Source organism: Misgurnus anguillicaudatus, chromosome 6 (genome assembly GCF_027580225.2).
Source record: "Misgurnus anguillicaudatus chromosome 6, ASM2758022v2, whole genome shotgun sequence".
In the NCBI taxonomy this organism is placed as follows: Eukaryota; Metazoa; Chordata; class Actinopteri; order Cypriniformes; family Cobitidae; genus Misgurnus; species Misgurnus anguillicaudatus.
In genome coordinates, this window is record NC_073342.2 from 21089512 (window position 1) to 21102852 (window position 13341).

Genomic DNA, 13341 nt, shown 5'->3' on the forward strand with positions numbered 1-13341 from the left:
GTGACACGCACAACAGCTACCTGGAAAATTATTGGCAGACAGCCAAAAGCGCCACAAACAATGAGGAGATGTCAGAGAAGCGGCAGCAGCTAAGTGGCAGTGCCAAACGAAAATTGAAAAAAGACAAAGAGCACATTTAGCCACAAAATCCCACAAATATGCATTTTTTTCTGCACTTTCCCTGCTTGCCATTGAATCTGAACTGGTAAGGGACATCAATGACATAATATGAAAGTTTGCTTAGTTAAAATCCAGAAAAGTACAAATTTTTTGAGAATTTTTGCATAATATCACAGCAATTTTTTTGTTTGTGTTGATCAGTACAAGCAATGCAGCATTACACCAGTGAGCAGGTGCACAATAACTACAAATGTTGTTAAATATGCTAGATCAGGGGTCTCCAACCTTTGTGTAAGCAAGGTCTACCACAAGGGATAAAACAATCGGGAGGGCTACTTTTTGATATAGTCCAATAATTTTATTTTATTTTACTTGTTGGTATGTTTTAGTATTGTTAAAAATTTTAAAATACGTAAACCAAGCCAAGCTTATTTAAAAAATATGTAATAAATAAATATTACAGTTGAGACTATTGATAGAATGTGCTTTGGCGGGCACCTCACAGACTCTGTGCGGGAAACTTGGTGCCCGTGGGCAACCCGTGCTAGATTAAAGAGTTGTTATTTTGTGTGTTCTATTTTTTAAAAGTGACTTAACAATTATTACATTTCACAAGGAAACTGTCTTAATAAACATCTTTCATCTTATAAGAAAGTGGATTGTTGCACGATCATTTGGGAGGTGGGTCAGGGGGCACCTGTATGAAGCTGTTGCCCAAGAGTCATAATTATAATATATTTTTTTGTGTAAAAAGTGTTTTATACACTGTAAAAAGTGAAAGTTGGATCTACTTAAAAAATTACTTCAACTGGTAATACCTAAAAAAAGTTAGCTTTCTTAACTTAAATTCCTAACTTTACTTAAAAAAGTAAAAAAAAAATGTAGGTGTTACCATCTGAAATAATTCAGTAGTATTAAAGTTCATATTGTTAAATAGATTTTTTTTAAGTAATGACAATATAAAATGATTAAGTTAAATTGAAATAAAAGTTCATTTTTTGAGCGCAATATATGGTTAAGTCAATGTGGACCATTTTTGTGTGAACTACTCCTTTAAGTAATTGCAGTATAATATATTTTCGGAGTACTTTCTATTTTTTTTGTATTTAATTATCCAACTTTCACTTTTTACAGTGTAGATGAAAATCATGATTTGCTTTTATAAAAATGAGTCAGTCTGCTCAGTTTTGTCAAACTCTGTTATCAAGGTAGAGTAACAGTGTTAGGGGACATATCATTAAAATCTGACTTTTCTATGTTTAAGTGCTATAATTGGGTCCCCAGTGCTTTTATCATAGAAAATGTGAAAAAGATCAACCCAGTAACTTAGTTTTGTTAACCATTCTCTGCAAGCATGTGGAGAAATAGGTCATTGAAATTTGGCTCCCCTTGTGATGTCAGAAGGGGATCTTGCTATAATAATACCGCCTCTTAATCTTGCACTGTCCAACCACAGCACTGCAATTTAGTACAGAGATCAACTCATTTGCATTTTAAAGGACATACCCAAAAACAGCACATTTTTGCCCACACCTACAAAGTGTCAATTTTAACATGCTATAATAAATTATCTATATGGTATTTTGAGCTAAAACGTCACATGAGTACTCTTGGGACACCAACAATTAATTTTATATCTAAAAAAAGTCTTATGAAATGTCCCCTTTAAGAATATTTAACAGAACTGAACATAATAAACAGAGAAAGACACACTTCCTCCAACACTCATAGATATAGTACATGACTGCTGTATCTTGTGATCCACAATAGTAAGTACCAAATTTGTTAAATGATTAAAAATAAAATCTTTTGAAAAAAGCAAAAAATAATGACTTTGGACACCAAATGTACCTGCAATTACATAATCACTTATATACTTAATGTATATATTTTAATAGCGTGTGAAAACACCTTTCATGCATGTTCACGTAAACACTTTATAAATATATTAATAATATATTACTCAGGTGGTGAGTATGAAAATGGAACGCATAGTAAGAAATGTTAAATGCATCTTTATTTAATGCCAAAAACATTGCTATTATTGTTTTATTATTTACACATTTTGACAAAAAGACAAAATAAAAATTTCGTTATTGTGCAATGCAAGCGTATGATATCGAAAGACAGACATAAATATACACCATTATGGTAGAACACATCTTTTCATGTTTTGTTACAGTACTAGTTGAAAGAAACAGTATGTAACTGCTTTTTTAACGGTCCAATAGTTTAGAGAGGTACGTCACTAACGATCTCAGTGTTTAACTAAAATGTAATAAATACAATCAACATTCACAATAAAATCATTTCTGTCACCTGAGCGGAAACTTGCCACCGAAATCCATAAACCTCCCTGCATCAATAATATAAACATGCAGGCAATTCAGCATAGTCATCATTCAGCCTGTAACATACAAGCAATTCCTGAAAAAAAAAGATCTCTTCTTCATGAATGACATACAGTATGTATTTTAAAGATGATTTTATGAACACAGTAAAGATGATCTGAATTATAGCTTGCATCTCTCCTTTAAAAGTACCGTTTACACGCTCAGTCTCTTCTGAAGTGAAAAACGTTGTACCCCAGCTCCACCAATGCCCCTATTAGCAGTGCCCACAGCGGTACGCACACCGAGCTCACCAACACATCCATTAGTCTTTCTAGTTTGGCACACAGCATCAGACAGAACGCCAGTTTAAGCAGCATGGCCACGAGGTACCACACACGCTTTTTCAAGTTCTCTGCCCCGTTGCGAGGGTCGAACACCGGCTTGCAGCGGCCTGCCATTTTGACAATGAGCATGAGGAGGAGAATGACATCGAAGGTCCAGACAGGAAGGAAGATAAGGAACCAGCTCCAGTGGATTTTCTCGTCCAGCTTCAGGACCAGCATAATGAGGAAGATCAACGTGAAGATCCATGTCAGGAGAACTCTCTGGGCGAGGGACATTTTCATTGGAAACGCTGGCCTGAGGGCACAGCACTGGAATGATCTGAGAGCGGGCCGACACAGGACAGGAAACGATTATCATTAGGTGCATCACATTTATGCAAAAATTAAATGGGCAAATTAAATGACATAGAGCTCGAAGGCCTAAAATCACACTGATAACTTCAAATCTTGCAAAAAAATAAATAGTTAATAAAAGTTGTAGGGTTGTGAAAAATAAAAACAAAATGATTAGGTGTTTTTTCCAAATAGACAAGATGTTGTTGTTTTCAGTGGTGGTGCAATTGGCATCATAAATAGGTGATACAATCTTAATTTTTCTCTTAATTCATAAAGAACCCAGATTTAATTTTGCATTTACATTTTAATTTACATTTGTGAAAGGCATGCACGTGACGTGATGTTTAAAGCTCATGGCTGTGCATGCTGATATTAAAGCATAAAAGGGGAAACATTAAAAACCAAGGAACGCTCAAATTCATACTTGAAATATAATATTATGTGCAAGAAAAATGCATTCAGTTATAAAACAGCATTTTATTATGTGTATACTATAAGGCTTTGGGACTGCATGCATGTTCGTACACGAGGTTATGTTTACATTCTGTATACAGTTAATTTAACCAGAAGTCCCTGATTTTCACAGCTTTAATGTTTTATTTAACCCGTCATATATAGCATGTGCCGTCTCACTGATTTGTTATATCTCTATACATTATATAAACGCTGTCACAACCCTGTAACAATGTAACAATGAGGAAAATTATCATCATTAGCACAAAACTTGCGTTAGCATGGATGGATGAATGACCCGACTGATTTATAAAGGCAAATAAAGAAAAGCTTACCTAGGACGAAGACGATCCGGGTTCTGTTTTGGTTACAGAGATGTATCATTAAAAATAAACATCTCTTTACAGGACTCTGTGTGTTTTTAACACCGCTAAAGAGACGAGACGTTTTCTAAACAACTTCTTTCTTGACATGCATAGCAACTTGAAGCGGCCGCAGCGCCACCTGCCGGACTGGAGAATGCACGTATGCGCTATGTGCGTCACTCACAAACGACAAGAATCTATTTCAAATCACAACTTAATTTATTATTTTGCGAGATAACATATTTTATATCATAATTTAAAATTATTTACATGTGATTTATGCATGTATGATTTTACTTTTATTTTTTTACACCTAATAATAATAATAATAATAATATTGCTCTGCTATTGTTGGCTACCTTAAGATACATTTGATAAAAACGTGTTTATAAATGTGTTTTTATTATAAAAAAGAAAGGTGTCTAGTCTACTAAAACAAATGATATGAGATTAAATGTAAACACTCACACTATGATATTTACCGTCTTTGTTTAGCCCCATGATGGCGCTGTTTTACTATCTTGAATAGGCTTTATGCCCAGCTGCACTACTTCCTAAACTTCAGCCATTTCCTTGTTTCCTGTCTGCCATTATTAGACAAACTGATTAATCTAGGTGTGTCTGATTATTGTTGTTGTGACTACTGAGGTCAGGCACACCTGGATTAATCAGTTTGTCCAATAATGGCAGACAGGAAACAAGGAGCTGGCTGAAGTTCAGGAAGTAGTGCAGCTGGGCATGAAGCCTATTGTGAAGCGTCTGTTTGCAAACTGCTCTTTACAAGTAGCAAGGCGCTAACGATTAATCAATGTAAATAAATCTTTAGATCTACAAATGAAAAATGTTAGCCATGCTAGCCTTGATTTAAAATGTATAAATGGCTCAACCTGGTTTTGCCAAGTGAGAGATGTCCTGCTGAGGAGAAAACATAACTACTTTAAAATAAAACTTAAACCCACCAACCCTAACCATAACTGAACCCTAAAATCAGAGGGAAATGATAAGTGAAAAACCTTAACCTTGAAACAAACTGTAAACTTATTTCTGAAATCTGATTGGTTGATTGAAATGTTGTCCCAGGGTCAACATCCTGTAATGTTAATAATCAACCACTTGGTAAAATCAGGAGAGCCTTTAAAAATGTACAATTCATGATGTGCTCCCGTAGCTTAGTTGGTAAAGCAATGTGTTAAAGGTGCAGTGTGTAATTTTTAGAAGGATCTCTTGTCAGAAATGCAAAATAATATACATATAATATACCTTGCATAATGAACCGTTATGTGTTTATTGCCTTAGGATGAGACGTTTCATCTACATACACAAACGGTCCCCTTACATGGAAGCCGCCATTTTGTGCAGACATGTTTCTACAGAAGCCCTTAACGGACAAACTTTTTTACTAAGTTGTCTCCAATGATGACAAATTTGACCAGTTGCGGCTACCGTAGCTTCTCTGATGTGTTTCAAAAGCAAGAGGTGAGCAGTGGACTGAGCCGTTGTGTTGCAATTCGCAACCTCACCACTAGATGCCACTAAAATTTACACACTGCACCTTTAATAGTGCAAATGTCTTGGGTTCAATTCCTAGAGATCATACATAATGATAAAATGTATACCCTACCTTAAATGCACTGTAAGTCGCTTTGGATAAAACCATCTCCCTGAATAAATGTGATTTGTTTGAAAAAGCATGAGCTCTCAGCCTATGATAAAAACAAAATTGAGTTTTTCTCATTTCTATCAAGTCGATTCCACACCAGGGATAACCGTCAAAAATCCACTAATTACCAACACACTGTAAACGATAACCTATTTTCTGAAATACCCTTTACGATGTATGAAAAAAGGTGCAGAGTGCATTGATACCACACAAAAGCCACATGCATGCTGAATCAGTTAATGAGCTTATTAGTCTTTGCAAATATGCTGTTGTAGAGGCCATTACTGAAGCCTTAAGGGAACGTCACACAAAAGACAGGTAATAATACAGCAGCTTACGTGCTCCTTGTTATTTATCAGTGAAACCAAACAACTGCCGGCGGCCTTCAAGCACTGAGATGAGGATTGAGTTTTAATTGGGTCAGTCTGATTCTGCAGCCTGTTGCCACCGTATGAAATAACAAAAGGAGATGGAAAAACAACCCTCTGCCTTTATAATGCACATTATATATATGTAACTTGGACATTTTGCTGCTCCTGCATCATGCTTTTCATGTTTTAAAGCGGAGATATCATGAAAATCTGACTTTTCCATTTTTAATTGGGTCCCCAGTGCTTCTATTAACTTAGAAAATGTGAAAAAGAACAACTCAGTAACTTAGTTTTGGTAAACCATTCTCTGCAAGCATGTGAAAAATAGGTCATTATTTGGCTCCCCTTGTGATGTCAGAAGGGGATAATACTGCCTCTTACTCTGCACTATCCAACCACGGCACTGCCATTTAGTGCAGAGATCAGCTCATTTGCATTTTAAAGAACACACCCAAAACCCTCACACCTACAAAGTGGTAATGTTTACATGCTATAATAAATTATCTATATGAGCTAGAACTTCACATACATACTCTGGGGACACCAAAGATTTATTTGACATTTTAAAAAAGTCTTCTGAAATGTCCCCTTTAAGACCATAGTGACCACAATTAAGACCATGAATCTGCATTTCATTACCATCAATGTATACAGTAGATTTACGTTTTAAAGGAATAGTCTACTCATTTTCAATATTAAAATATGTTATTACCTTAACTAAGAACTGTTGAATCATCCCTCTATCATCTGTGTGTGTGCACGTAAGCGCTGGAGCGCGCTGCGACGCTACGATAGCATTTAGCTTAGCCCCATTCATTCAATGCTGCCATTTAGAGATAAAGTTAATAGTGACCAAACACATCAACGTTTTTCCTGATTAAGACGAGTAGTTATACGAACAAGTTTGGTGGTACAAAATAAAACATAGCGCTTTTCTAAGCGGATTTAAAAGAGTAACTATATTTTATGGCGTAATAGCACTTTTGGGAGTGCTTCGACTCGGCGCAGTAACACCCTCCCTCTCCCATTCTGAGAGTGAGAAGGGGAGCGGACTATTCAGGCGAGTCGAGGTGCTCCCAAAAGTGCTATTACGCCATAAAATATAGTTACTCTTTTAAATCCGCTTAGAAAAGCGCTACGTTTTATTTTGTACCACCAAACTTGCTCGTATAACTACTCGTCTTAAATAGGAAAAACGTTGATGTGTTTGGTCACTTCTAACTTTATCTCTAAATGGTACCATTGAATGAATGGGGCTAAGCTAAATGCTATCGAAGCGTCACAGCGCGCTCCAGCGCTTACGTGCACGCACACAGATGATAGAGGGATGATTCAACAGTTCTTAGTTAAGGTAATAACATATTTTGATGTTGAAAATGGGTAGACTATTCCTTTAACAGTTAATGTATTTGGCAGATTTAAAGGCGGGGTGCATGATTTTTGATAAACGTATTTGTGGGGCGGTTCTATCAAAAGAAGGTCCAGATTCTATTGGGGTAGGGGCGTGTTTGTTTAGGTGATTTCAAATGTCAACATTGGCTTTCAGAGATCATGCACCCCGCCTTTAAAAGCGATTTACAGTGCATTACAAGGCATACATCAATGTGTGTACCTTAAAGGGCCCCTAACCTATGTGTTTTCAGCAATCTTAAAATAGTCTCTGGTATCCCCAGAATGTGTCTGTAAAGCTTCAGCTCAAAATACACCACAGATCTTTCATTATACGATGTTAAACGTGGCCATTTGTGGCTGCAAGTAAAAACGCGCTGTTTTTGTGTGTGTCTCTTTAAATGCAAAGAAAGCTTCTGTTCCCCTCCCCGTATGCAAAATAGGGGGTAGAACGCCTACACATGCTGCTTTGGACTACATCAAAACATGTGTCTCTGACAGAAGGTTGAACTACACGCTGACAAGGCGGAGTCTGTGAGCGGTTGGGGCAGTATCAAAGTGACATCACATTAATAGGGGATCCACAACAGCCTGTTTTGTGTGACTGTTGTGGTTTAAAGGAGATTACACAAAGAAGAATAGATGGATTTGTATAAAAACAAAATTGTTTCTGCACACACACAGGCGACTCATTTTTTGAAAGAGAAAAACATTTAAAAGTGCATTTTTTTAGTTTAGTGTTTCTAAACATTTCTCATTTCTTTTATTTCTTCTATGAAACAAGCTGCTCTATTTCATTAAGGTTAATTGTGACCATGATTGCCCCACATCCCCATCCACAAGATCAAATTTTCATCTTAAATTCAGATTTATAATCTTTTAGTTCATAATTCACATAGGACCAGTAAACATAAGCTCCTATTAATCCATAATATGAAACACATGCAGGTATCCTCGGCACATAAGCGCTCCACCAAAAAGATACACAGTTCAGCTTGCGTTTGCATCACCAAATGAAAGCATCTCTTTCACTCTGTAAGGTAAATTCAATTCGGGGCTTCAATTTCCTCTTGCGAGTATGTAATGCAGTTGTCATGTTCAATGAAAGATTGCTTCCCCTCAGAGGAGTTTTGTGGCCACTGAAATAAGCTGCTATGACATGATCACTTACGGTGTCCTAGAGAAGATTAAAAACTTGAAATCATGCTTTGTCACCAATGCGAGACGTCTTATTTACCTGGGACAAGAATACAGAACGCCATAATGTGAAAAACATATACACCGTAAAAAACAACAACTTCAACCTACTAATATAAGTTTGTACTTGTGATAAGTTGACATAACCTGTTGAAATGGTTTAACTTAATTAGTAACATAAAAATCTATGACAGTGTATTTAAGCTGAATATAGTACATGCACGGTTTCAAATGGTGGGTATTTAGGTCCTGTTTGGCTGCGATTCCATTATCTTTATCTTCTGCAGTACCCCAAAGATTTGCGCCTGTTCCCCGGCGTACTTTAGCCTTAGGGCTGTCTGTGTTGATTTATGTTTGACAGCCATTGAACACATCACAGCCTTGTTCGAATATCCGTATTGACCTGTGGCCACTCACATTAAATCCTATCGAGTTTAGTCTTGCATGGCGTTCGACCTCCTCGAGGAAAGCAGTCTTATAGCAATCAACAAATTCACAGCTATGGCATTTAAGGACAAATCTATCTTAGGCAGTGCAGGATCAATACAAAATTGCAGCCAATTTTTGCTCTTAAGCAGGGTTTGCGAATAAGAAAATACTTTATCCACAGCACAGAACAGGTGGCTGTGTCAGATACGCGATTGATAATGATGTCAACCAAGATCTTTGAAATTTAATCACAAGCTTTTGAAATGTATTGTTATGAAATTGGGGTTATATTAAAATAGGCTTGATTAAAGGGACACTCCAGCCAAATATTTTCACTTTTTACTTACCAAAGATGGCATCAGCTAGTTGTTATAGTTTATTAAGTTTAAAATATGGATATTTTTCTTATTAAATCGCACTGATTACTTATTATTGAAGACGTTTATTAACCGTTTGGTGCCGTGTGGATTACTTCTGTGAAGGATGAATGCACTTTTTTGGGGTTTAAAGTCAGAAGTTGCCCCCAGGGCCGGCCCGAGGCATAAGCGAACTAAGCGGCTGCTTGGGACCCCGTGGCCACCAGGGGGCCCACAATAGTTTTTTTTCTTTTTACAATGAAATAACTTAAATTAACATACATTTGAGGAATAGAGCACGGAAAAACAATGTAACATTTGTAATTCGTCCTCCGTCTTTGTGTGCGCGTGCCAGCGTGCATTTAGGTGCACTCAGTAGTGCACACATGGAGAGATGCGTTTCAGAAAGCAAGCAAACATAAAGTCTTTCTGTTCTTGACAGGGAACATACAAACAAAATGATCTTCACAGTATTCTTCTTCCAATAAAAACATTAGTTTATGTCTTAGGTTTATGTATAGATTAGGCAGAAACCAGGTATGTGCTTCAATTAACCTACTCAAGTCTGTGTCATTAATAAAGACAGTGTTATGATTCATTTGATTTGATTTCTGTACCTAATGCTAATTTTAGCCCAATTTGTTCTTTTTTTTTTTAAATTTCTAATTTCTAATAATTTCTTTATTTTTTAATAAGAAAATTGGTGAGGGGGGAGGGGCCCAAACACATTCTGCTTAGGGCCCCTAAGAGGCTCGGGCCGGCACTGGTTGCCCCTGATCCGCTTTTTTATCGTTATACACTTGGAAAAGGACATTTACTACAATAACTCCAAATGTGTTCGTCTGAAGATGATGGACATGTGTGTCTCGGATTGCTTGAGGATGAGTAAATCATGGGGTCATTTTGATATTAGGCTGGAGTATCCCTTTAAAGACTAGCATGTGCTGGACACTTTTCAAGTCAATCATAGATATTAAACACAAATAATGCTTGACATAATTGTCTTCAAATTAGACTGCCAATCATTTCATTATGCTAATGAAAATGATGGGACAAACGAAGAGCTCAGATGCAAAAGCTTATAAATGCCAGCACCCCCTAATGGGTGATTCTCACGAATTCCAGACTTAGAAGGTGTCCAGCATCAGATTTTTTAAAAAGCCCTTGAAGACTATTTTTTGCACATATAAAATTAAGGTCTGAATTACTATAACCATTATTTTTAGAGGATTTAAAAAATATTTCCTATAGAATTATTTACATTTTTTAGATGATCATTATCAAAAATAATCATTACCGCAACATGATATTACATTAAATATATGCAATTACAAACTCATGTTTCGGTAATGAGAACTAAAAAGTTGTCTATGACAAACAAAATTTCAACTTTTATTTGGAGAGATAAAATAAGAACTGCTTACCTGGTAGCCATCTTGAGTGTCACAGTCAATTATGTCCCTTCCAACAATTTTTTTTTTTTGAAAATGTTAGTTCATTGAGGGCTTAAACAATGATTGAAAAATGTTGCGGAGGATGAGAAAATTGATCTTGGACACATTTATATTCCTTATTATTGTCTCTAGATTTACCAATGATCACCAAATACCACATGTTTCTTTACTGTAAATGTTTATAGTATAACATGCACTGAAGCTTTTGATTTTTTATTTATAAATATTTCCATGTCAAAGAACCCAAATCCAGTCATGGACACATTGCGGTAATGAAAATGTTCCCCTTAAATGTGGAAAAAACAACAAAGTTGGTTTGTATGATGTGCAAAATAGTACATGATGAGATGTTTGTAACTGTATGCTTCTTATTTTGATACTCTTACTTTGCATTTACTTTTTTTATCAAAATGTTTCATGACACCTCATAAGTCTAATTTCGCGAGAGTCACCCTAATGTGTGCTTCAGTTACTTCATTTTTACATTTAAAATTCTGACTTTCATCATTTGCAATGTTTAAAGTTACATCTTTAGTGATTTTGCATCTGTTTACTATGTTTTTTCCACAGAAGTGGATTTTTTTTGTTTTTTTTTCTAAAAAGCCTGCATGCACTTAGAGGGTTTTGCAGTAAAAGACAGTCAAATTTGTTAAATACCAATGAAATGACTAAATTGACAATCGTAAAATAAGTCATTTTAAATACTGATTATAAATTACTGAACCTAATCTTAAGAGCCTGATAAAAATGCTTATTTACAAGAAAACGTGTCAGACGCCTCTGAACTATTATTTTGTATATGCCACTAGAAATGAACCCTTTTGAAAAATAAGTGTATGACAGTGTCTTTTATTAAAAACAAACAGTATAGTACATTGTTTATATCTACTGCAAATGAATAACATGTACAATACTGTTCATACTACTTTTTGTATCTGTGTGGCATTTGACCATTAACTCAGCACAAGAGGTAGAAATATGTACAAATAAAAATAATAATAACCTAAAGTACATCCAAAAATATCAGCAAATTGTCCATTACAATATTTTATATACTTGAAGTTTGCCATGGATGTATAATTGTCAATTTCAGTCATTACCGCCATCCTCTCCATCCCAGTTTAGCAGTGGTCTCCGGTCAAGGGGTAGAGACGGTTCAATTCGTTGCCATCGGTTAGGTGGCCAAATGATGTGAGAAGCCCGGCCGTGAACAAGACCAAGCGAAACCTGTAGAGATCGGTATGATTGGCATGATCAAATTTCTGCTTTCAAGGAATCATGAACAGTATAAAATCAAAAACACAATGCCTTGAAAAGAAAAGGTTTTGACAATCTGACGAAGGGCAGAAAACCACAGACCTGGTGGAACAAGAACTAGATGATATCTGTCATCCACTGAACACAAAGCAATATATTTCCAGCATTAAAAGTAAAAGACCCCATTGCTTTTTATAGCCGGGGGATGTGGACGATTCCAGCAAGCTCTTGAAAACTTCCATTTGGAGGGTATTGTAAATACCTGCAGGGTTTGGATGGATTTGAAGGGGTTTATAATGTAATCACCTGCAGGGATGATATGGAACACACAGATCCTTTCGCTTCAACAGCATGACAAGACCTCAATGTCAATTTCAAGTATTCGAACTGCGGCTGTAATCTCCAAGCAGACCATCTCTGGCTACGGTCATGAAGGATTAAAGTCCACGTCACACCGTATGTCCACGGCGAAACAGCACAACATTTTAAAGTGCTACTGTATGACTTTGTCCTAAAGATCTAATAACATTTTAATCTTTATTCATTTAATGAAGGCTGTTACCAACAATCTTTTTTCATTAATCAGTATTTCCATTTCTGAAAAAAAATCTGTCTACAGTATTGGCATTCATAGAGTGATCCTCCGCACATATAGCCTAAAACCGTCAAACTGGGACAAATGCAAAGCTAATGTTGGCACACTTTCTGTTAAAGGATTAGTCCATTTTCTTAAAAAAATCCAGATAATTTACTCACCACCATGTCATCCAAAATGTTGATGTCTTTCTTTGTTCAGTCGAGAAGAAATTATGTTTTTTGAGGAAAAAATTCCAGGATTTTTCTCATTTTAATGGACTTTAATGGACCCCAACACGTAACAGTTTTAATGCAGTTTAAAATTGCCGTTTCTAAGGACTCTAAACGATCCCAAACGAGGCATAAGGGTCTAATCTAGTGAAACGATTGTCATTTTTGGCAAAAATAAATAAAAAAGATGCACTTTTAAACCACACTTCTCGTCTTACTCCGCTTGTGTGACGCGCCAGCGCGACCTCACGTAATTGCGTAATGCCGTAGAAAGGTCACATGTTACATATATGAAAAGCACATTTGCAGACCATTTTAAACAATAAACTGACACAAAGACACTAATTAGTATCATTCGACATACAACAACGTCGGAACGGTCCTCTTTCTCCACACTTGACATATTACGTGAGGTCGCGCTGGCACGTCACAGGACCGGAGGAAGACGAGAAGTTGTGGTTCAAAAGTGC

General features: G+C 36.3%; 2 protein-coding genes across 3 annotated transcripts in view; both read right to left on the reverse strand.

Annotated features, from left to right (window-relative positions):
* Positions 1 to 2115: 2115 nt before the first annotated feature.
* tmem60 (transmembrane protein 60) lies at positions 2116 to 3079 on the reverse strand. The gene has a single exon (XM_055192234.2). It carries the CDS (start codon positions 3077 to 3079, stop codon positions 2675 to 2677), a length of 405 nt encoding a protein of 134 aa, XP_055048209.1. The 3' UTR covers positions 2116 to 2674.
* immp2l (inner mitochondrial membrane peptidase subunit 2) overlaps positions 2979 to 13341 on the reverse strand; it is a 112714-nt gene continuing 102351 nt past the window's right edge. The window contains exons 6-7 of one of the 2 annotated variants that reach the window (XM_055192233.2): positions 11908 to 12034; positions 2979 to 3116 (exon numbers count right to left, since the gene is read on the reverse strand). In XM_055192233.2, the coding sequence (XP_055048208.1) occupies positions 3076 to 3116; positions 11908 to 12034 (168 nt within the window). In that variant the 3' untranslated portion in view covers positions 2979 to 3075. Of the gene's footprint in view, positions 3117 to 11640; positions 12035 to 13341 lie in introns of those variants that run through there. The other variant, XM_073868754.1, reaches the window with a different exon arrangement.

Coding starts and splice junctions, on each gene's coding strand:
- tmem60 (XM_055192234.2), bottom strand. CDS start 3,079: ATGAAAATGTCCCTCGCCCAGAGAGTTCTCCTGACATGGATCTTCACG.